Raw genomic sequence first — 23,367 nt, forward strand, 5'->3', positions numbered from 1 at the left:
GTGCAGCATAGATTCGGTCCCCACGACACCAATGTGTGCACTGCCTCAATCAGCAGACGCAAGCACCTAGAGCTCTCTCGACAAGCAGTTCTGCAGTAGCTGTGCTTGATGCGAGCATTTCATGGTTGCACTGCAACACATGCCTTGTCCTAGACGGCTGGACTCCAGGTCCGTCAAGAAAGAATCAGCCGAAAGGCAGGCAGGCATGCACCCGATGGAATGGAAATTCTCTGCTCCGGATAAGAAGGCATCCATTGCTCCGGATAAGAAGGCGAGCGTGCACGCGATGGAATGGAAAGCAACTCCATTTCTCTCCCCTTTAAAACCCCCATGAGCGCTAGCAGCGGGGATGGCATTGACAGATTGGCTTCCCCGATTGTTAGCATAATAGAACACGACAAGAGTGGGAGCGATGACGAACCTGATAGTGCCACCGGCGCTGATGTGGCCCCAACATGACGCCATCAACCTCCACAAGGCATTCAAAAGTACGTACCCTATCGCAACGCTACCGCCTCCTCTTCTTCTCCTATAGATAGTTCCTCAAGTCAAGCTCTGGCTCAAATTTTGCCGTCTTTCAAGTTTTGTAACTCGTCTCATGGTTGTGCAGGGTTTGGTTGCGATAGCACAATGGTGATCAACATCATCGCCATGATCGTACATTGTGCAATCATTAGTCACCGTGACACGACATAGTGCGGCTCATCCAGTAGGAGTACAAGATTGTCCTCAACCAGGATCTTGGACGGTGCATCGCATCCGACTCAGTGGACACCACAAGGCATGCATGAAAACTCTCCTTGTTTTTAGTACTAACCCAAACCGGTAGCTGGATGGACAAATAAGAATTAGTTAAATAAGTTATTTCAAAAAATGTAGGACTAAGAACTGTGACCAGAGAGGATGAATAGGAATCTTACAAATTTCTTACAAAATAGATGGTTTACTCCTTGTTCATCTAATGCTCCTAAAAAATGCAAAGACGAAAGCATAAACTTTAAAGAGACAAAGTGAGAAAGAAAGTTTCAATGTAACTATGACTCCACAAATAGAATATGAACCATATGCTCTATTCAAGACCATTCCATGTGTCTTTGAGCATAAAAACTTGAAACTTGAACAAAGAACAAAGCAAAAAAATAGTCACCAAAAGAAGCAACTCTCCAAGTTAATGGTCTAGAGACAAGAGGATTCAAGACTTTCTCCAATACATGAGTATATGAACGTTTATGCCTCTAGTAACAAGAAGAGCAACTTCTCAAGGTTGAAAAATCGCAGCTCAAAGGCAAAAACAAAAATCAACAAGAAAATCACAATCGAAAATAGGACAGCCCTATTTTAGGCCGATTACAAGCATTTTTCTCTCAAAAACTCTCTCCTATTACATAGGCTAAGCATTCATCTTCCTCTTCTCTAAAACTCTAGCACTAGGTTCTCAAATGGATGGCATAAGGGGCTCAAGTGGCTGGTTCCAACTCTCCCATAGCCCAACCCCTCTATTTATAGGCCTAAGAAAATTGACCCCTCAATTTTCTAGCTTGTTACCAAAATATCCCTCTCTTGTAGTACACTCCTACCTACCATTGAGGATATTTTAGTCCATTTCTTGCTCCGTCCATCTAACGGCCGCGGTGCCTTCACGACTTAGCTTTGCTTCGATGCAAGCTTCACAATGATGCCACATACTCCTCCAGTCCTCCAATAGTTTTGAGGCTCAACTGTGAAACCCTCTCCGGTAGCGTCAGGCGGTCGTGGGGACTGACGTCGATGTAGAACCAGTCGCGCCGCCAGTCGTCCCATTTGCTCCGCAGCACCTGGGGAATATACTGCTCCCCCAGGCCGTCTCGCAGCCAGAAATTGCAGCAGCCGGCGACGTCAGCGGTGGAGAAGCCCCTCTTCTTCCCTACCGGCCGCAACACGAAGAAGTGTCGGAAAAGCGACACCGACGGTGGCACCCCCACGAACATCTCGCAGAGGTGGGCGAAGACCGCCAGGATGACGACGGAGTTCGGGCTAAGATGCACCAGCTGGATCCCGAACGTGTCGAGGATCTGGAGGAAGAAGGTCGAGAACGGCGGCACCAACCCGGCCACCACGAAGGAAGTGAAGAGGACGATCCGCTCCGACCGGTCCGTCACCGGTGGGAAGCTCGCCGGCGTCACCACCGAGGCCTCCCGCTGGCCTTCGGGCACCATCAACTTCCGCACTTTGTCCGCCGCCTCCTCGTTCACGAGCTAGGACTCCAGCAGCACGCTGTCGGGTGTCCTGTTGCGGCGGCTTCCTCTTGCTCTTGACATCTTGTCAGGTTGGGGGATGATTTGGAACGGTGGGGGAAAAGTGGTGCTCTGATCGCCTAAGGGAGGATGAGGGCTCAGGAGCACAAGGAAGAAGAAGGCTTGTTCGCAAAGATGGTGTAAAGAGGGGGACGGTTCGCTCCCCTCCTCCTTTTATACTCCAGGGAAATTCAAACGTCGTCTGCCGCGATGCGCTCGGCGAGACGGTTTCCTCGACCAGCGCAACCGACAAGCGAATCTCCCTCGGGCCGTGCGGTTGTCAGCGGTTGCGAGGCGCACTTTTCTCGATCTGCGCGGTTGCCACGCGCGCCGCCCGCCTCGTTATCACGCGCCGCCCGTTCGGCTCCTCGTTGGGCCGTACCAGAAGCCCGGACCGGAAGGGCCAGCGCCTAAGAGCGCGCCGCGTGGCGTCGGTGCTAGGTTCGACCTCGTTGACGACGAAGGGCCCATCCGCAGTCTCTGGGCCATCGCCTGCCAATGGGCCCGGGGGCTGCTGTCGGTGAATCAGGAACCAGGGGTCCCCGAATCCCGAGGCTAGGTCAGCAATCCGCCACGTGGTGCCATCCCACGGGGTCACCTCCGTAAGGTAAAAAAGACTAAGTCCCGGGAGAGGGCGCTCGGGGCCACAGTCAGTGGTCCCCGAGTACCCGGGTTTCCCGATGATCTGCGAAGACTAAGTGACGGGAAGAAAGTGCTCGGGGAGGTAAACGGCGACCCCCGAGCACCCAAGTCCCCCGACAACCAGGAGAACCAAGTACCGGGAGGGGTGTGCCCAGGGCTGCGAGCAGTAGCCCACGGGCACCCGAGTACCCCGAGGGCCCACTAAAGGAAGTTCCGGGAGAGAGTGCTCGGGGCTGCGAGCCGCGGCCCCCAAGCACTCGGTTCCCCGAGGATCCGTACAAACATGCCCGGGAGAGAGTGCTCGGGGAGGTGAACAGTAGCCCCCTGAGCACTCGGTTCCCTGAGGACCAAGGAAGGGCATTCTTGGGAGAAAGTGCTCAGGGAGGTGAACAGTGACCCCGAGCACTCGGTTCCCCGACAACCCAAGAAGCCCCTCCGTCAGTGGCCCCCACAGGGGTCCAGCGATGAGGTGTCAGTAGGTGAAAGGCCCGAGGCCGCATTTAAGAGCGCGCGTGGCCTGTCACCTCCAACTGCTCCCGCCACGCTCGGTGTCAGTTCCTGCCATATTCTGGCAGAAGGGCGTGGGGACATTAAATGCACGGGTCCCATCCCGTGCCATCCGGCATGCCTCGGGATAACGTCGCAAGGGTCGAGGCGTTCCGTCTGCCGCGCTGCTGTGGTAGGAGAACAAGACAGGGCGGGCACGCCAGGCCGCTCTGCCGCTGCCTGGTGGGCCCTCTCCACGGCGCCCGTTGCTAGTGCCATTATGACAACTGAAGACCGCACGCGGGGCACGTTTTCAACCCCCGTCACTTCGCACAGAAGCTATGATGACGCTCTTTCCATTTATGGTGCCTTGGAACTCGTGCCCTCCCATTCGGGGCACGCTACTGCTGGGAAGAGGTCGGAGAAGTGAATATCTCTCGACGAGCGAAACAAGTCTGGGAACTCTGCAAAGCTCGGCGAGCTCTGCACGGTTGAAGAAGTTAAGGAAGTAGAGAAGATCAAGAAGACCAAGAGCACCCAAAGCCAACAGATACACACTGACCGAAGAACAAGGAGCCCCAGGCTCTAGGATAGACAGACATTCTTGTAACCAGCAACATCCTTGAGGGACATTCTCAGGACATTTATAGCATCCATACAGGAGTAGGGTGTTACGCCTCCGTGTGGCCCGAACCTATCTAAACCCCAGTGCATTTACTTCATTCCGCACTAGATCATTCCACCCCGCCAGCCATCGCATTCATATCCATTTATTTCTCTGGCAAACTTATTCAGGATCATCCCCCCGGCCGAATCTCTAAAAAGGGGTCCCTCAGGATCCCTGCGACAGGAGTTAACCCTCCGACAGCATTGATAACACCTCAAAGCACAAAGATTTTGGTTTGAAGAAGATAGGTTCATCCAAGTGACTAAAAACTCAAGAAAAAGCAAAAACATGTCACTTGGCATAAGAAAGGTTGAGTAACACCTAAGAGCAGCAAAGACAATCCAAAAATCTCAAAAGAGCAATAAAAACTAAAAAATACAAAATCAAATGCTCCCTCTTGATGAATGCACTTTTTTTCATTTATACAAGATTTTTCTTCAATTTGGTGCCCATTTTTCATTTCTCCCCTTCTTCGTTCATTTCTTCCCCTTTGACAATGCAAACATCAAGGATAAAGCATTATGTAATGCATGAACATGCAATCCTAATGAGATTTCACAAGTATACTACATAGCATTTACAAAAGCTAGAAACGTCAAAGGGCTATGGAAAGTAGAAGATGGAGCTCACAAATGCACAAAGGCTCAAAAGGAAACAGTGGCACAAGAACATGAAGTTGTGCAAGCTAAAACCAAAGAATTAGTTGGCGTATTTAATTTCACATAGCCTAATCATGTTCAAAGCGACCACCAAATAAGCATTCACTCGTGCCGAGATAATAAAAGCATTAAGAACTAGCCAACTTCAATCTCAAGCTAGGCAAACAAGCATTCATGATAGTAGACTTTGCAAATGCTCACATATGAAACAATAACTTAGTTAGATCAACTGATTAAAACAACATTGATCTTTTAGTCACATTTCTTTCATTTTTATCCTCAAGTTGCCTCTTATCCAAGTGAAGTGTCGCGCGACTGGGTATGGTAAACACCTCGAGGTTTCAAGATAACCATATTGGATCACATTTTTGCTCAAGAAATTTAATTTTCACAAGATTATTAAAATTTCATAAGTTATCAAGTTTTCACAAAATCAAGTCAAGTAGTGTGTTTGCGACATAAGGAACACATGTTCCCCTAAGGTTGTATCATGACCTAAACATTTGACAAAGACAAAAAAATATAGTTCAATGTTCCCCAATCCACTAACTTGAACCAAGAAGCCTAGAGCAAGATATTCATCAAACTAGTCTTAACACAAACATTGATTAAGCCAAAACAATTACGAACATGGTGATCAAGAATGTAGCATTGCATAGTCTACATGATTCATAAAATTACTAAATTTGATCTTAAATAAAGCTATCTTGCTTGAAATATTTCATGTCAAAACATCAAGAGGAGCCTAAGATTAAAAGTTGCTCCGCACAACTACTCAACTTAGTCTAAATTCAAGTGTAGCAAATAAAAATGCTAAACACATACAAGTCAAAGCTCAACTACTATGATTATCTTACATGATAAGATGCAATGCAAGTGCAACAAAAGTAAGATATAGTATCTGCAAAGACAGCTCCCCCTCACACAATGCCATAGGGATGGCACACACCAAGCTCTCCCATCAAATAGGAAAATCTTGTTCCATCTAGAGGTTTAGTAACAATATCGGCTAGCTAGTGTTGGGTATCTATGTAGCTCAACTCAATGTATCCCTTCTCATTGTGGTCTCTCAAGAAGTGGAATCTCACATCTATGTGTTTGGTTCTGAAGTGTTGAACTGGGTTATTGGTAATGCTTATGGCACTGGTGTTGTCATATAAAAGTGGCACACTCTTGAAGCCCATAGTCTCTAAAGGTAACAACCATCCACAAAATATGAAAATAACAGCTAGCAGTAGCAACATATTCTGCTTCAATAGTAGACTACGCAACACTAGACTGCTTGCGAGAAGACCATTACACAAGAGAAGTACCTAAGAAATGACACGTACTAGAAGTACTCTTCCAGTCAATTCTACACCCAGCAAAATCTGCATTGACAAGACCTCAAAGAGAAAGTGAAGAGGAAGTAGAAAACCAAAGTCCATACTCGAGAGTGTACTTAAGGTATCTCAGAATGCATTTCACCGCTTGGCGGTGAGACGTCCTCAGTAAAGCTTGGAAGCGCATGCGGACACAGATGGCGAAGTGGATGTCCGGTTGAGTCACCGTCAGGTACATGAGGGGGTCAATCATGCTCCTGAACTCGCGCTGGTCCACCTTCTCGCCATCTTCATTCGGAACAAGCACCATCGATGTAGCCATCGGGGTCACCAAGGGCTTTGCGTCGCTCGTATCGAACTTCTTCAACAGCTCCTTGGTGTACTTCGTCTGGTGGATGAAGGTACTTTACTTGCATTGCTTGATTTGAAGTCCAAAGAAAAAGTTGAGCTCACCCATAATTGACATATCAAACTCCCTGCTCATAGTTTTTGCAAACTTGGCCACAAGTGCATGAGAAGAGCCACCAAAAATGATATCATCCACGTAAATCTGAACATGTAGGAAATATTTGTCATGCTTGAGAGTGAATAAAGTTTTATCAATCGACCCCATGATATACCCATGCTCTAATAAGAAAGACCTAAGCCTAACATACCAAGCTCTAGGTGCTTGCTTAAGCCCATACAAAGTTTTCTAGAGCTTGTAAACTCTATGAGGGTATTTGGGTGCTCAAAGCCTGGGGGTTGCTTGACATAGATCTCTTCATGTATGAAACTATTTAGGAACGCACTCTTGACATCCATTTGATACAGCTTAAAACCCTGGGATGCTGCAAATGTTAGGAGGATCCTAATGGCTTCTAGCCTAGCTACCGGTGCAAAGGTCTCTCCAAAGTCTATCCCCTCAATTTGAGTGAAATCTTGAGCCACTAGTCTAGCCTTGTTTCTCACTACAAACCCATCCTCCCCTGTTTGTTTTTGAAAACTCATTTTGTGCTTATGGTGTGAACATTAGGGGGGGCTCTACAAGGACCCAAAGTTGTTTTCTCTCAAAAAATTTAAGCTCTTTATGCATGGCACTGACCCAATTTGAATTAGATAAAGTATGTCAAACATCATGGGGCTCAAAGGAAGTAACGAATGCATAATCAGTAAAATGAGCATGAGAAGAAAATTTGGACCTCGTTACCCTCTCATTGATATCACCGATCATCGTCTGTAGAGGGTGTCACTGCTGAATGTGTTGAGGGGTCTCACACAGTGAATGTATCTCCCCCTCAAACACTGCTGGTGCAGGCTCGAAAGTAGCTGAAGTGGAAGTAGATGCTACAGTACCCTCTGCTAGAGTAGAAGCAGGAGCCAACTCTGGAGCAGGTGTGGTCGAGGGAAGTAGTGGATCATCCTCGTCATCACCAAGAGCTGGAAGGTCGCCATCTACAAAGATACTCATGCTCATCTCCTGATCACCTGCACATTCAAAGACAGAACTAACACAAGGGGTCGACTAATCAAAAATCACATCATAGGATTTCATGATGGTGTTAGTGTTAAGATTGTAAACCCTATAAGCATGACTATGAACAAAATACCCTAAGAAAATGCCATCATAAGAGCATGACTCGAACTTGTCAATATTGTCACGCTTTAGGATGAAGCACCGGCAACCAAAAACTCTCAAATGTGTGGAGCAAAAATGGCTCTATTAGGTCATGATTGTGATTTTGGTGATTAATAACAACAAAGTCAATGGGACTAACATGTTTGTCAAGAATATATGTTAGTAGGTCTCATGGATACAATACATGAAGAAGCAACCACAGTTGGGACAAAGTTGGACTGAATTGGAGAAGTCCTAGGAAGATTTGCTTCACCGAATGGTCCGATGCTCTAGGTGTTGAACTCACTAGAGCATATTTTACAAAGGAAAGAGAGGCTAGTGGTGAGACCTTGCCTTGGTGGCTTGGTGGCTCATCTGGGTGGAGGCTTTGTCTTTGTGACTTGGTGGCTCAAGAGCCGTGACCGGGTGCCAACCGGGAATATATCCTTTGTGGAGCTCCAACGTGGACTAGAGGTGGCATTCATGCCATCAATACCATAGAAAAAATCCTTATGCAGAGTTTGCCTTTCTCTACCTCATTTACGTTTCCGCATTTACATTCTTCCAATTTATCTTCTTAAATAGGTTGCAACCGATTTGATCGGTAGAGTAGACACACTAGATAAACCTAGAGCACATCTAGATATAATTTGATATAGGTTTATCTTTATTGTTTTTGGAGCCAAAATAGTTCTAAGTGTCATAATTCACCCCCTCCCCCCCCCCCTCTTAGGACATCACTAATCCCTTCAATGTGAAACATTCGGCTTTCTCCCAAAACGCAACTCATAAGAATTCAAATTGAAGATCGAGTGCAAGAAAATCGGATTTGAGATGTAGCAAACTATGCAAATGGCCTTAGCCCAAAATTTTCTAAGAGTCCTATGCTCATCGAGCATCGTCCTATCCATCTCAACCAAAGTCCTATTCTTTCTCTCAATCACATCATTCTGCTGAGAAACGTGTGGGGCAGAAAACTGATACTCAATACCATGCTCAAGATAGAAAGTGTCAAAGAGATAGTTCTTGAACTCGATGCCATTACCACTATGAATTGCTTTCAATGCACCAGAGAGTTCCTTCAACAATCTCAAAGATAAACTCTGAAAGTGTGAGAATACTTCATCCTTGCTCACAAGAAAGAAGACCCAAGAGTAGCGAGAGTAATTATCAATAATGACAAATACATACCACTTCTCACCCACCGAACGAATCCAGGAAGGATCAACAGTGTTCATATGGAGAAGTTCTCTTAATCGTTCAGTCCTTACCAGATTAACTGGTTGGTGAGGAGCAACAACCATCTTGCCATGTCGACAAGGAGCATAAACAAGATTCTTCTCAAACTTGAACTTGGGCAATCCTCGGATTAAGCCTAGGACACTCAAATGAGTAAGCAAATCAAAGCTCATGTGTCCTAGTCTTCTATACTACATCCAAAGCTCAGAAGAAAGTTGAGCAAGTAAACACCGAGAAGAACCAGAAAACTTAGCTCCAAAAACTCTCCCAACTCGAGAAATCTTGCAAATAAAAGCGCCAGAGGAATCGAGAACTCAAGAAGTATCATGTTTGAAATGCACTTCCAAGTCCCCATCCAACAATTGAGATACAAAGAGAACGTTATATTATACATGCTCCACCAAAGCCACATCTTTGAGAGTAAAACTCTCATTTAACGTTACTGTTCCTTTGCCTTCACTCTACCTTTCTGATCATCCCCAAAAGTGATGTACTTGTGATGCTTTGTTGAGGTGAGGATGGAAAACCATGATGAATCTCCGGTCATGACGCGAACAACCGGAGTCAATGAACCACTTGTTCTCTAGGTCTCCACCTATCACCTACATGGAAGAAGAATACAAGGTGAATGGCTCAGTACTGGAGTTAGTTAAAAACCTCCTAGGAATCAAATACTGAGTCATCAGCCTTGAAGTAGAAATAGTAGGAGCATGCAACTCAACACCAGCACACTGGGGACAAGTACCACGATGCGGAACACGTGGTCTGCCAAAGCGCTGGGACTCAAAACCTATTACACGTGGACCAAAACCATATGAGCCATGGTAAAATCTACACCGGGCAGCGCCTCTAGAAAGAGACTGAAAAACGCTAGAGACTCGTAGGTAGAAGCCAGGAAAAGGCTCATGTACACCAACAGAGGGGCGGTACATGTTCTGGGTACTCCACTCCCACTCATGCCTCTCATCTCTCCTATGGCGAAAACAAAACCCAATAAGATGATCCTCTCTTTGGCAGTTGGTGTAGTGATAGCATCTCTCAGGAACTCGACTACCAGTCACTCTAGGCTCTCTCATAGGTGCCCTAATATTAGGCTATGGAGCTCTCTTGGGTGTAGGTTTCTTCTTTGTAGATTGAGGTGTAGGTTTGTTCTTTTCTGGCATGGATTGTGACGCATTGATCTTGGCTTTCTCCGACTCTAAGGTAGTGGGTGGGGTGAATACAGTCTTGCCAGAACTTGTGTAAGCAACTCTCTCAAAGCCCAAACCCAAAGCTAACCCAGCCTTATCAGCACACATCTTAGTCTTGATTAAGATCAAATCCATTTTGCCCTTACCTTCTGAGCACTTCTTCACAAGAGAAAGGGGGTACTCATTCTTAGCCATGAGCTTTTCCACTTACCCTCTAACCGAGTTGAGATTGTCGTTAATGATCATGCAGGTGGGACACTTAGGATGCACATCCATAGAACTCTCAGCACTCTCCAATCTAGACTCTAGCTCCTTTATATGTTTGTCTTTCACTTCAGCATCTTTTGAAAGCAAAGAGCAATTTTTTCAAGCGCCTAAGAGAGTAGGTCTAGACTCCTCCTCAAAGAGCTTCTTCTCGGCAGTCTCAAGCAGACTAGCGACTTGAGCATGCACAGATTGAAGCAACTCTCACAATCCGCATCCTCAACATTGGCCCTAGACCTAAGCAACTCAAGCTCAGAAGAATTAGACTAATACTTAGGCCTAAGCTCCTTCAACTCACGCACAACTTTCTTAAGTAACCTATCCTCGCTAACGAGAGCATCATTCAAGGTATCAACTCAGATGGAAAGCTGGTCGTAGGAGGGTAATATCTCAGAGGGATCAAGCTCAAGGTCACTGTCATTGTTGTCGTCCGCCATGAAGCAGAGGTCGATGAAGTCTTTGGCCTTTTTCCTGTTCTTCACTTACGGTTCCTCCTCGTCTGAGCTCTCCTTCTTGCTTGATGAAATGTCGATGTCACTGAGAGCCACCACGAACGCCCTAGAAGCCGCCTTGGCCACCTTCTTGGCCATCTTGTCACGGTTCTTCTTAAAGAAGGGTTTCATGTTCTTCCTCTTGTGCTTGTCATAGTCGTGGTCGCAGTCTTCCCTCTTCTTGAGCTTAGGGCAGTCCGCATTGAAGTGGGTGGTGTCATCACACTCAAACTAGGCACGGGAACCATCCCTCCTCCAGTCTCAGTGGTTGTTGTAGAAATGAGTGAACTTCTTCACGATCAGTGCAAGATCTTTATCATCGAGCACATCTACCTGCTCCTCTGTGATAGAGACCAAAGGGGACAACGCAAAACCACCAGATAAAGTGTTAGCACAAAGAACTCCAGCTCCAGTCTGATTGCCACCACTAGGTCCGAAAACAAACGTCATATTCTAAGACAGGGGGTTTTTGAGACTTATCCGAGCTTCCTTGGCTATCTAGGTTGACTTGAGCTTGCTGAAGAGTTTATCACAAGTCAATGTGTCGTAACTTGATAACTCATCAATACTCGAGATATTCACTTCCCATATCCTACGGTCAAGAGCATAAAGAAACTTAATCATTCTTTCGTGGTCAGAATAAGGCAGAACACCAGTTGATCAAAGATTACTAACAATTCCATCAAAGCGAGCAAGCATGGCATCTAAAGATTCACCAGACCCTTGCACAAACATTTGGTATTCTTGTTTTTTAAGTGCTTTGGCGTCTGTCCTTAATCTGATTAGTGCTTTAATGGAAGACACTCAGAGTAGTTCAGATCTCTTAGGCAATACGAATGTGCTGAACCCTATCAAACTCATTCTGACTCAGGCTAGTGAACAAAATATTGATGGCCTTGTTACTAGCCTCATACTATTCGATTTGAACCTGAGTCGTACGAGCAGCAGGAATCTCATAGTTGGAATCAACTACTTCTCATATTACACTTTCTTGGCTTGGAAGATAAGCCTCCATGTGCACCTTCCAGTATGAAAGTCACTTCCATCGAACAATGGAATCTTTTCACTTCTCTCCATATCGCCTACGGATCACAAAACCAGTTAAGGTCAATAAGTGATCAAACCGGCTTTGATACCAATTGCAGGACTGAGAACGGCGATTACAAGGGAGATGAATAGGCATCTTACAAATTTCTTATGAAATAGATAGTCTACTTCTTGTTCACCCAATGCTCTTCAAAAACACACAAACGGAAGCATAAACATTAGAGAGATAAAGTGAGAAAGAAATTTCCAAGGTAACATGACTCTACGGATGGAGTATGAACTATAGTCTCTATTCAAAACTATTTCATATGTCTTTGAGCACAAAGCTTAAAACTTGAAAGAAGAACAAAGCAAAAAAGACAGTCACCGAAAGAAGCAACTCTCCAAGTAGATGGTCTAGAGACAAGAGGATTCAAGATCCTCTCAAATACATGAGTATATGAATATTTATGCCTCTAGCAACAAGAAAACAACTTCTTAAGGTTAAAAAATCACAGCTCAAAGACAAAAATGAAAATCAACAAGAAAATCACAATCAAAAAAGAAAAACTTGCAAACTTATAAGGGAACCAATAAAGAGAGACTAGAAGAAGGGGAATTCAAGTATATACAAAATCATAAACTTCATTACTCAAAGAGATCAGCCTTATTTTAAGCGGATTACAAGATTTTTCTCTCAAAAACTCTTACCTATTATATAGGCTAAGTCCTCATCTTTCTCTCCTCTAAAACTCTAGCATTAGGCTCTCAAATGGGTGACACAAGGGGCTCAAGTGGTTGGTTCCAACTCTCCCATAGTCCTACCTAACTCCTAAGTTTCCTAACTTATTACTAAAATACCCTTCTCTTGTAGTACACTCCTACCTACCATCGAGAGCATTTTGGTCAATTTCTTGCTCCATCCATCAAACGGCCTTGGTGCCTTCACGACTTAGTTTTGCCTGGATGCAAGCTTCGCGATGGTGCCACATACTCCTTCAGTCATCCCACGGTTTTGAGGCCCAGCCGTGAAATCCTCTGCATGCTTCTCAAAGCGTGACTCTCCACTTGCTGTATTCAGCAAGTGCTCTGATGTTGACACGTGTACTCTGTCTTGCGATCATGACCGTCGGCAAGTCTCTCCTGCTTCCGATCCCTTAAGCTGCCTTGTCATTTGCATCGACATCTCTTTCGCTTGACTTTATCAATACGTCATCTTTATCTTTCATTTCATGTTTTGCTTGACCTTCACGTGTACAGCTAGGATCACTCTTGACTCCATCGAGTCTCTTTGATCCTCTAGCACTAAACACCCACTTAGCTCCGATCACCCGCCGTCAACCACCAAGTTGTATCTGTTACCTGCACACCATGAGACAAACAAATACATTTCTCCAACTCCATTTAGTCCATAATCAAAATGCTCAAATCAAGCTCAAACAATCCAAAACTCTACAAACTAAATCGATAACCTTATCAATCACTCATCACATATATACCAAGGCACATTTTAACTTGGTTTCTCACAAAAACAAATGTTTTATTTACTAAACATGAGACTTGGAAAATGTTCATTGTTTCGAAAGTTCTTTGGCAAAAAAGAAAAAGAAAAATGTTTTATTTAATAAGTTGAAGTGGCCCAGGTTTGACTGAGGTAAGGCTAAATTTTGTACCTGTTATTCCAAGAGCGATGCTGTTGTGGATCCTTGACCCTGCCGCGCGCGACGCGACGATACTGAAGCAGGCGCTCACCAGGGACATCACCCACCTGAGGGCGACGACCGAGATCATCTGCTCCAGGACGCCGTCCCAGCTGCAGATCATGAAGCAGACCTACCGCGAGAGGTTCGGCTGTCACGTCGAGCACGACGTCACCCAGCGCACCTCCGGCGATCACCAGAGGGAACTTTCTTCGTCGTTGAACTATCCGTCTCACATTCTGTTCTTGTGTTCCGACGAAGCGAGCGACATGACATGCAACGCGTTGCAGCTTCTGCTGGCGTACCTGGCGACCCCGCGCTACCAGGGCGCCGAGGTGGACCCATTCACGGTGACGCTCGACGCCCGGGAGCTGTACAAGGCCGGCGAGCGGAGGCTGGGCACCGACGAGCGGGCGTTCATCCGCATCTTCAGCGAGCGCAGCTGGGCGCACATGGCGTCCATCGCCTCCGCCTACCACCAGTCCACCACATGTACAACCGGCCCCTCGAGAAGGCCGTGAAGAGCGAGACGTCGGGCAACTTCGGGTTCGGCTTCCTCACCATCCTCCGGTGCGCCGAGAGCCCGGCGAGATACTTCGCAAAGGTACGTGCGGAACCAACATACATACGGACTGCACTGTGATGGATGGCTTCTTGGATCTGATGACGTGGAACAACAATGCCAGGTGCTGCACGAGCGACTCGACGCTGATCCGGGTGGTGGTGACGCGCGCCGAGATCGACATGCAGCACATCAAGGCGGAGTACCACAAGACGTACAAGAGGTTGCTCGCCGACGCCATCCACGCCGAGACGTCGGGGAACTACCGCACCTTCCTCCTCTCCCTCGTCGGCGGCGACCGCAGCTACTGTTAATGGGGCTGGACTCTGCTGCCGTCACCACTCTGTTTCGTGCACAGCTCTCTGCCTCTACCAGCGCAGCGATCCTCCGCCGTCGGCATGGCCAGCCGGTGCTTCGTTGCTGCATCCTTGGCCTTGTTGTGTGCTTGCAGTTCCATGGCTCCATAGAATGAATGTTCGTGTATATATTTGCGGTTTGGGAGTTGTGTTGCACTAAGAAGATTGTGAGAAAGCGCAGCTGCATGTTTCTGGGTGCTATAGCCTATGATCAATCGATCAATGTTGGATTCTCTCGATTTCTGGCAACTCAAATTTCCTCTATTTCCCTCATTTTTCTGTGATCGAGACATCGAGCTATTTCCAATACCAATATTATTGTGCACTCATGGAGGACATGCACATACAACAAGGCTTATTCCACAATGTGTACACGATCTGTATGCACAAGTATCGGTGGCTATTCACCACTAGTTCATCTGATCGTATCCCACAAAGACCAACACTGGTTGCCGGGCATATATGGTGCAGTTCAGAAGAGACTAGTAGCGGCCGATACACACAGAAAACCAGAGCCGTCTACTACAAGCATGTGACATCCTCCACTCTCTTAAAATCTGGGGAAACCGTAATTCACAAAGATCAAGCTCCACACAGGGCATGCCGTCCATCTGAACTCGCATCAGTCTACAGGCTTCTGGTTCACGTGCCGGGAAGTGGAATACGATTGGATCGCCAAGCTTGTCATGCCGACGGAGTGCTTTGTCAGGTCTATGCTTTTCCTTGCAGCGAACAAGATCATCCAGAAGAACCCAACCCAACCTGCAGTAGGATGGTTTCTGAACATTAGCACACGTGATATAGACAGGTTCCTAGAAGGTGAAAATAAGCTTTTGCCCCCAACAAATCTGAAAAAAGAGAATTCTCACTACAGGGAAGCTGCTTTGTCAAAACATATTGTCTGAAAAAAGAGAGTTCTCACTACAGGGAAGCTGCTTTGTCAAAACAAATTATTATATGTATACATATCTAGATATGGAGCATCACAATCTCCATAAACGGAATCATCGATGTAGCTATTTTCGCTAAAGTGGTGCAACTTATCCCCCCTTACCACTTCTACTTTCATGCCTATGTTTGATTGATTCTCCACAAATATGTGTAAAGAAGTGCCGTGGTGACTATAATTCCCAAAGGAAAAAAGGAAAATTTGACAACATATTCTAGAGCATAGACTAATTGTCGATTTCATTTTGGCTTTCATAAAGTCCCGTGCATGAAGTGATGTCCAAGAAATGAAATATGTAAATCACTGCTATGGCTGTAAATTGATCTCACCTAACTATTTATCGCAAGACTCTGACAGTTGCATTCATAATATTATGGCAACAAGAGGAACAGTTGGATACAAAGGTAGGATAGGGCAGATCGCCCTCTAATCCCAGGCTTCTCCGGCCGAGAAGAGACTCTAATCTAACCATTTGGGCAAAAGCCCTTTGCTGAATTCTTCTTGCTTTCTTCTAATGATGCGTGGCTGCCCCTCTATATATAGAGGAGAAATTACAATCCAAATCCTAACTTACCTAATTTATCTCTAGCTGAATTGGAAACTAATCAAACTCTATCTCCTAATCATATCCAACTTATCTCCTGCCCATAACAACTAGATAACTTGCCTAAACTAACTTGACTCTTTCCATAACAATAACTTTCCAGTATGTGGGTTCTACTACTTTCCCATAGATATTTAACCTTTCATAGCTTCTATCATCATTTTTTTTCATCTTCAGGTCCATACATTTCACCACATATCAAAATCAGACTCAACAAAAAAGTAGGAATGTATTGTAAGTATTTGCAGCAAAACAAATTTCATGAACTTTCAAGGTTTAGTCAAGTAGTTAAGATGCCTCTATATGATGTTCCATTGTTGAAAGTGAACATATTTTTCACCCAATACTCATTTTTAAGTGAATTGTGGAGAAGTTTATTAAACATTTAATAACTTACTTTAGATGCCTCTACATGGTTCTCCTAATTGATTAGAAAACAGAATATCAAATAAAACACCACAATCTGAATTGATCATTCACCCCACTAAAATTGCATAGTATAGATGCCGCTACATGGTTCTCCTAATTTATCAGAAAACAAAATGTGAAAGCAAGAACCATAATCTGTTTTAATGATTCACAGAAATCGCATAGCATAATATATAAAGTTTCCTTTCTGCTTTCTTCCAGTATTGTAAGTACTGTTCAAAAAATTTTAAGGCGAATAGAGTTGCTCCACTATTAACAAATTAGTATTACATAGATATTGTAGTGGGCAACCTACATATGATCCCTCCTGATAGCTGAGAGACAATTTAGTGCATCACTTCAGTGGACGCTATGCGCATAAGCAACCAAGTAGGCAGTAGCTAGTACTAAAGTCAGCCCATGCAAGAACAGAAATAGTTATGTCCAATTCTAATTTAATTTCATAGTAAGACCAAGAATTTGAGATAATTCAGTTGAAAACATAAATGTTTTTAAAGAAATTCAAAATATTAACGCTCACTAAATCTACTTAACATGCAGAATATCTTCAACATAGTTTGGCCCTTTGCCGGGTAAGTCTTAAGGCTGCTAGGACTTATAACTGAAGGTGGTTTGCATGTTAACATATGTACAGAACGTCAATCTTTTACAGAGAAAGAGATATGATTTACCAGTAGCAATCATTACTCCAACAATTGCAGAGATAACTGTGGCGGACACAGCGAAAGTAGCAATTGATAGTGCCCCGATATACACTGCAACTAAGCAAGCAAAGAAGATAGCCAAGAATCCTCCGGCAGCTGCCAATGACATCAGGACTGAAACAATGATGGCATTAGCAGTCGCAACCAGCAGGAAGAACATGAAGATCAGAAGGCCAGTCAATGCTATAAGAGTGATTGTCCCAGCCTGCCACATCAGGAACAGATGAAAGAGGATAATAAAGTCCCATGTGCAATTTAAAATATTTCTAAAGCAGATGGCATACCAAGGGTAGCATTTAAGATCTACAAATAAATGACACCTCATATCATCAAATCTGCGCACAAAACTGGCTCTGATGGATTCAGGTACTATGCAATCCCTATGTATTTTCATTTTACAACATATAATTCAACCTATTATTCATTTTCCTCAACAGCATCGTTGTGGCATATAATAACCCCATTTAGCATTGCAATGGCAAGTTGGAAACTGTGCCATGGTAAGGGTCCTACTGACAAAGCAGACACAAATCAAGAGCAAGCATATCACTACGCAAAGCATCCTTAGGTATTAGGCTAGTACCTAGTAATCAAGTTACGCACCAATAAATAATAAAATTGAGTCGAATTTAGTGAACTAAGCAGGAAAACTTAAGGTTATTAGAAGGAAATCGAGAAACAATAATAACGAAGGGGCACGCGGCGGCTCACTGAGATGACGAGGATGGCGCGGAGGCCGCTTCCCCGCCTTGTCCACTCGAGCAGGTCCCGCGCCGAGTTCCTGGACGCCTCGCGCAGCCGGGGCGCTGCCTCGCAGGACGCCGCCCGCATCCGCCGCAGCAGCGGCTCGTCCCCGCCGGCTCCCGGGGACGAGACGCCGTCGACGAAGCTGCGGAGCACCCCGGGGAGCGTTTCCTCCTCGACGTCCACCGCGCGGGCGCCGGAGGAGGCCTCGCCGTTGCCGGGCCCGTCCATGTCCGCTGGGGGCGGTGTTGCGCGAGCCAACTGAGCTCGCCGGCGTCGGCGAGAGAAACGGATGTGGGGGATTGGGGCGATGTCTCCCCAGTCGTTGTACTGGACGGATTTAGCAAGAGGGCTCGACGACACGTGTCCGATGGACCAGCACAGCATTCGCCACGCAGGTGACATCTGTGTCGAATACATCCACCTGTCAATCTCGACTTGCATCATGTACTCGAGTGGCTTGAAAAAAAAAGAAATGATACTTCTTCTGATTAGAAATATAGATCATTTTAGATTTATATATAAAGATTAAAAAATAGATTAAATGATTTTATTGTCTTTTATTTATTCTGTATTAAAAAAAAGAACTCATTTATTTGTGAGAGTAGTAGTATTTATTAAATAAGGGTAGCAAAGGAACAAAAGAGAAAAAAGTGTATAAAATCGAGAATAATTTATATTTAGAGAATAGTTGATGAGACTAAAATGATTAATAAAAAAGAGTACTCACGAAACAACGGTGGTTGATAGACATTGGTTTAGTGCTCCTATCATTGTCACGTATCAAAATTGCGTTGATTTTATGGATCAGAACGATCTACATCACAATCAGTCGGCAGGTGACGATGTCCTACATAATTTGATAGAAACTCGTCTTTTTACCCACCACATGACAAATCTACCTCTCGACCCATGTTGTCAACTTCCAATTGATTCATCTTATGTATTTCTCTCAAGCATGTCATGCCGAATGCAGTCAGCACCTGCGCGGACACTTGGAGAGTATATCATTATCATGGATGATATAGCATTACAAGAAACGCAAAAGCATGTAATCAACTTTCCTATCACGTAGCACCAAACCACGCTTGAGAATATCTATTGTGCCTAGTGAAAAAAAAAATCTCGTATTGGCTTCACTAACACGCAGAAACCAAAAAAACGAAACTATATTTAGAGGATTGCAAGTCACAAGATTCAAACTCAAGATCTCGTACTTGAGGCAAAAACCTCTTACCAGTGTGCTAGCTTGCGTTTTATGCTAAGATAATAGAATTTAATCTTTTTAACCTCGTACAACATCATTAACATAATAACTTCGAAACTTAAATTATAAAAATTTAAATCATAGATTAAAAAACATCTGGACCCTATATGGGTTTTTATAGTTCATAGTAAATGATTAAGGGATTAATGTATTTATGAGTATTTAGATAGTTAAAAGTCTTATTGATATAAACAACATGACGTTTGAAGAAACAAGGCGGCGAACGTTTTACTCTTCAGAAGGACTCTTTTTGTTTTTTAACTATGTGGTTTGGTCTTAATTTTAGTGCTCAAAAAGATCTACACTAAGTCTAAAGCGACACAACCTCACAACATGAACACCGAGTTAAATCCTTCTCTGTGACATTGGATGTTCCCAAGTTGATATTGCATGTTCTGATGTCATTGGATGTTCCGAAAATTCCGAACATAGGGTTCTCGGTTTGGTTTCTTTTTAATATCGGATGTTCCGATGTTTCCATCGGATGTTCTAATATAAGTCGGAATGTCCAACTTTCTCAACCTTAGAGGTCCCGGTTTGGAATTGAAGTCCAACATCTGATGTTTTAATAGTTGGATCGGATGTTCCAATAGTCCAACATCAAATTGTAAAGATATTGATATTGATGCTTGTGCTACTAACTTGAAATCTATACAAGAATTAGCAAGTCAAAATGAGAGGCTTAAGGGCCTTCATCAAATTGGATTTCTAAAATACTATAAGGGTTGTAAGGCCCTCAAGGAAGTCCTTGGCTCGCAAATGGAAAACTTCAATTATGAAGGAATTGGATACACCCCACCAAAAAGAGAAAAGGGTAAGACTAAGGTGCAAAGGGATCAATATCATATCAAGTTTGTGAAGGCACAAAGTATCCAAAAGTTTAATTATTTTCTCATGGTACTTTTGATGCATCATATGTGCTTAGGAAAGATTGCTATGGTAGAGTCTTTGGTAAATATGTTGGCATTACAAATAGAAACATTCATGTTAAGAAATCCATTTGGATACTTAAAGTGCTTTGTGACTAATATGAAAGGACTCAAGCAAATGTGGGTGTAAAATCCAAGTTTTCACATTTTGACCCAAGTGGATTACCACATGAGACTATTGTTTTTTTTTTTTTTTTGAGACAATGGCAAATGAAAGATAATGGGATTGGGTAAATTGGCTATCTCAAATGATCTTTTCATATCAAATGCTTTACTTGTTAAATCCTTGAACTATAATTTGTTATCTATTTCTCAACTTTGTAAAATGAGATATAATTGTTTATTTACCAATGTTTATGCAACGGTCTTTAGAAGGGATGATTCCGCCTTAATCTTCAAAGGTCAAATGAAAGGCAAACTTTATCTTGTGGATTTTTCATCTAATAATGCTAACCTTGAGACTTGCTTGATAGCTAAGTCCAGCTTGGGTTGATTATGACACCATAGACTAATTCATGTTGGTATGAGGAATTTTAGTAAACTTCTAAAAATAGAGTTTGTAGTGCTTGTCAAGTGGGAAAATAAGTTGGAGTGCCATATCCCGCTAAGAACATCACGAAAACAACAAGGCATTTGGAATTACTTCGCATGAATTTATTTGGTCCCATTGCTTATATAAGCATCGACAATAATAAATATGGCTTTGTAACCCGTTTCACTTGGGTATTCTTTTTGCATGATAAAAGAGAAACTCAAAAAACACTCAAGAAATTTACGAGAAGAGTCCAAAATGAGTTTAAGTTGAAGATAAAAAATATTAGGAGTGACAATGAGAGTGAGTTCAAGAACACACAAATTGAAGAATTTCTTGATAAGGAGCGGATCAAGCATAAATTCTCCGCACCCTACTTCCTCAACAAAATAGCATGGCCGAAAGGAAAAACCGAACACTTATTGAGACGGCAAGAACAATGCTAGATGAGTATAAGATCTCCGACCATTTTTGGTTCGAAGCCGTCAACACCGTTTGTCACGCAGCGAACCGGTTGTATCTTCATCGAGTCTTGATGAAGATTCCATATGAACTCCTCACCGGTAACAAGCCAAATGTCTCATACTTTCAGGTATTCGGGAGAAAGTATTTCATTCTAAATAAAAAGCATAAAACCTCTAAATTTGCTTCTAAAGTTGATGAAGGATTTTTGCTTAAATATGGATCAAATGCATATGCATACCGTGTTTTTTGACAAAACCACCAGTATTGTTGAAATTGCATGTGATGTAACATTTGATGAAACTAATGTCTCTCAAGTAGAACAAGTTGATCCTAATTTGCTAAGTGATGAGGAAATTCTAAGTGAAACAATCAAAATAATAGCAATTAGAGAAATTAGGCCATAAGAACCCGAAATAGCTCCTACTCCCTCCTCTTCATCAATACAAGTGGAGACACCTACTTCAACTCAAGATCAAGACATCAATACAAGATGAAGAAGAGGAAGTTGAACCTCAACCTCAAGTGTCACACCCAAGAGTTCATCAAAGTGTACAAAAAGATCACTCCACCGACAATATACTTGGAGGTATAAATAGGGGAGTCTCTACTAGATCTTGAGTTGCTAATTTTTGTGAACATTACTTTTTTTATCTTATTTGGAACCTTTAAAGGTAGAAGAAGCACTTGAAGATCCGGATTGGGTGATGGTAATGCAAGAAGAGTTAAACAACTTCACCTGTAATGAGGTATGGTCATTGGTGAAAAGATCTGACCAAAATGTAATTGGTACAAATGGGTTTTTTTGGAACAAGCAAGATGAAAATGGAATAGTCACGAGCAACAAGGCAAGATTGGTTGCACAAGGCTTCTCTCAAATCGAATATCTGAATTTTGGTGAGACTTATGTCGCCGTTGTTAGATTATAGTTAATTTGTATGTTATTTGCTTTTGCTACTCACCATGATTTCAAACTATATCAAATGGGTGTGAAGAGCGTATTCCTAAATGGACCGATATCAGCATTGGTATATGTTGAACAACCCCTGTGTTTCGAAGATCCGAAATTCCTATATCATGTTTATAAACTCTATAAGGCACTCTATGGAATTAAACAAGCTCATAGAGTATGGTATGAGTACCTTAAGAATTTTCTAGTTAAGAATGGTTTTGAAATTGGGAAGGTCGATACTACTCTCTTTAATAAAAAGCTTGATAATAATTTATTTGTGTACCAAATATATATTGATGACATTATATTTAGATCTACTAACAAAACTTTAAGTTAAAAGTTTAGTATGATGATAACTAAAAGATTCGAGATGTCCCAATGGAGGAGTTGCAATGCTACTTAGTATTTCAAATAAAGCAACTAAAGGAATGGGCATTCATATTTCAAACAAAATACACTAAGGACATGCTAAAGAGGTTTGGTATGGCAAGTTCCAAACCCATCCGCATCCCACGCAATCAAATAGCCACCTCGACCTCAACGATGATGGCAAATCCGTTGACCAAAAGGTATACCATTCTATGATTGGCCTATTGCTTTATCTTTGTGCATCTAGGCCGGATATCATATTAAGTGTGCGTATGTGTGCAAGATTTCAAGCCACTCCTAAGGAGTGTCACTTAGTGGCCGTTAAGAGGATTCTTAGATATCTTGTTCATACCCAAAACTTAAGGCTTTGGTATCCTAAGAGTTTGAGCTTTGATCTTATCGGTTACTTGGATGCCGATTATGTAGGTTGTAAAGTAGATAGGAATAGTACATTAGGTACATGTAAATTCTTGGATATGTCTTTAGCCTCATGTCATCCAAGAAACAAAACTTTGTAGCCCTATCCACCACCAAAGCAGAATTGGTCTCGGCGGGTAGTTGTTGCGCTCAATTACGTTCGATGAGGCAAATCTTGAAAGATTATGGAATCCATATGAATCATGTGCCTCTTCTGCGTGATAATGAGAGCGCCATCAAATTAGCCAACAACCCCCTCCAACACTCTCGAACCAATCACATAGATATCCGACATCATTTTCTTAGAGATCATGCAACAAAAAGTGATATAGTTCTAAGCCATGTAATGACTAAAAAACAATTAGCGGATATTTTCACCAAGCCCCTAGATAAAATAGGTTTTGCGAGTTAAGGAATAAGCTTAATATCTTAGATTTCCGGAACGTGGCTTGACTCCTTGCACACCTTGTTTGCATTTGCCTAGGTGTTTTGAGCTAAAGATGGGAAACATATCTTAGTAAAGTGCTACTCTCTC

General features: G+C 43.4%; 1 protein-coding gene and 1 pseudogene across 1 annotated transcript; one reads left to right on the forward strand and one right to left on the reverse strand.

Annotated features, from left to right (window-relative positions):
• The first annotated feature begins 412 nt into the window (after positions 1-412).
• On the forward strand, positions 413-14,531 carry LOC133898960 (annexin D5-like; annotated as a pseudogene).
• A 241-nt stretch (positions 14,532-14,772) lies between these two features.
• On the reverse strand, positions 14,773-18,285 carry LOC133898959 (uncharacterized). The gene is made up of 3 exons (XM_062339799.1): positions 17,872-18,285; positions 17,128-17,365; positions 14,773-15,236 (listed from the first exon to the last, which is right to left on the reverse strand). The coding sequence occupies exons 1-3, from the start codon at positions 18,133-18,135 to the stop codon at positions 15,097-15,099; spliced, it is 642 nt and encodes a 213-aa protein (XP_062195783.1). The 5' UTR covers positions 18,136-18,285; the 3' UTR covers positions 14,773-15,096.
• Between the last annotated feature and the right edge of the window lie 5,082 nt (positions 18,286-23,367).

The sequence above is a fragment of the Phragmites australis genome, chromosome 18 (assembly GCF_958298935.1).
Source record: "Phragmites australis chromosome 18, lpPhrAust1.1, whole genome shotgun sequence".
Taxonomy (NCBI): Eukaryota; Viridiplantae; Streptophyta; class Magnoliopsida; order Poales; family Poaceae; genus Phragmites; species Phragmites australis.

What these genes read in the sequence shown, in the direction of transcription:
- LOC133898959 (XM_062339799.1), bottom strand. Translation starts at nt 18,135, where the DNA reads ATGGACGGGCCCGGCAACGGCGAGGCCTCCTCCGGCGCCCGCGCGGTG. An exon ending in GCGCCATCCTCGTCATCTCA is followed by an intron (nt 17,366 to 17,871) that starts GTGAGCCGCCGC and finishes CTGATGTGGCAG; the next exon opens with GCTGGGACAATCACTCTTAT. An exon ending in TGGAGTAATGATTGCTACTG is followed by an intron (nt 15,237 to 17,127) that starts GTAAATCATATC and finishes ATCCTACTGCAG; the next exon opens with GTTGGGTTGGGTTCTTCTGG.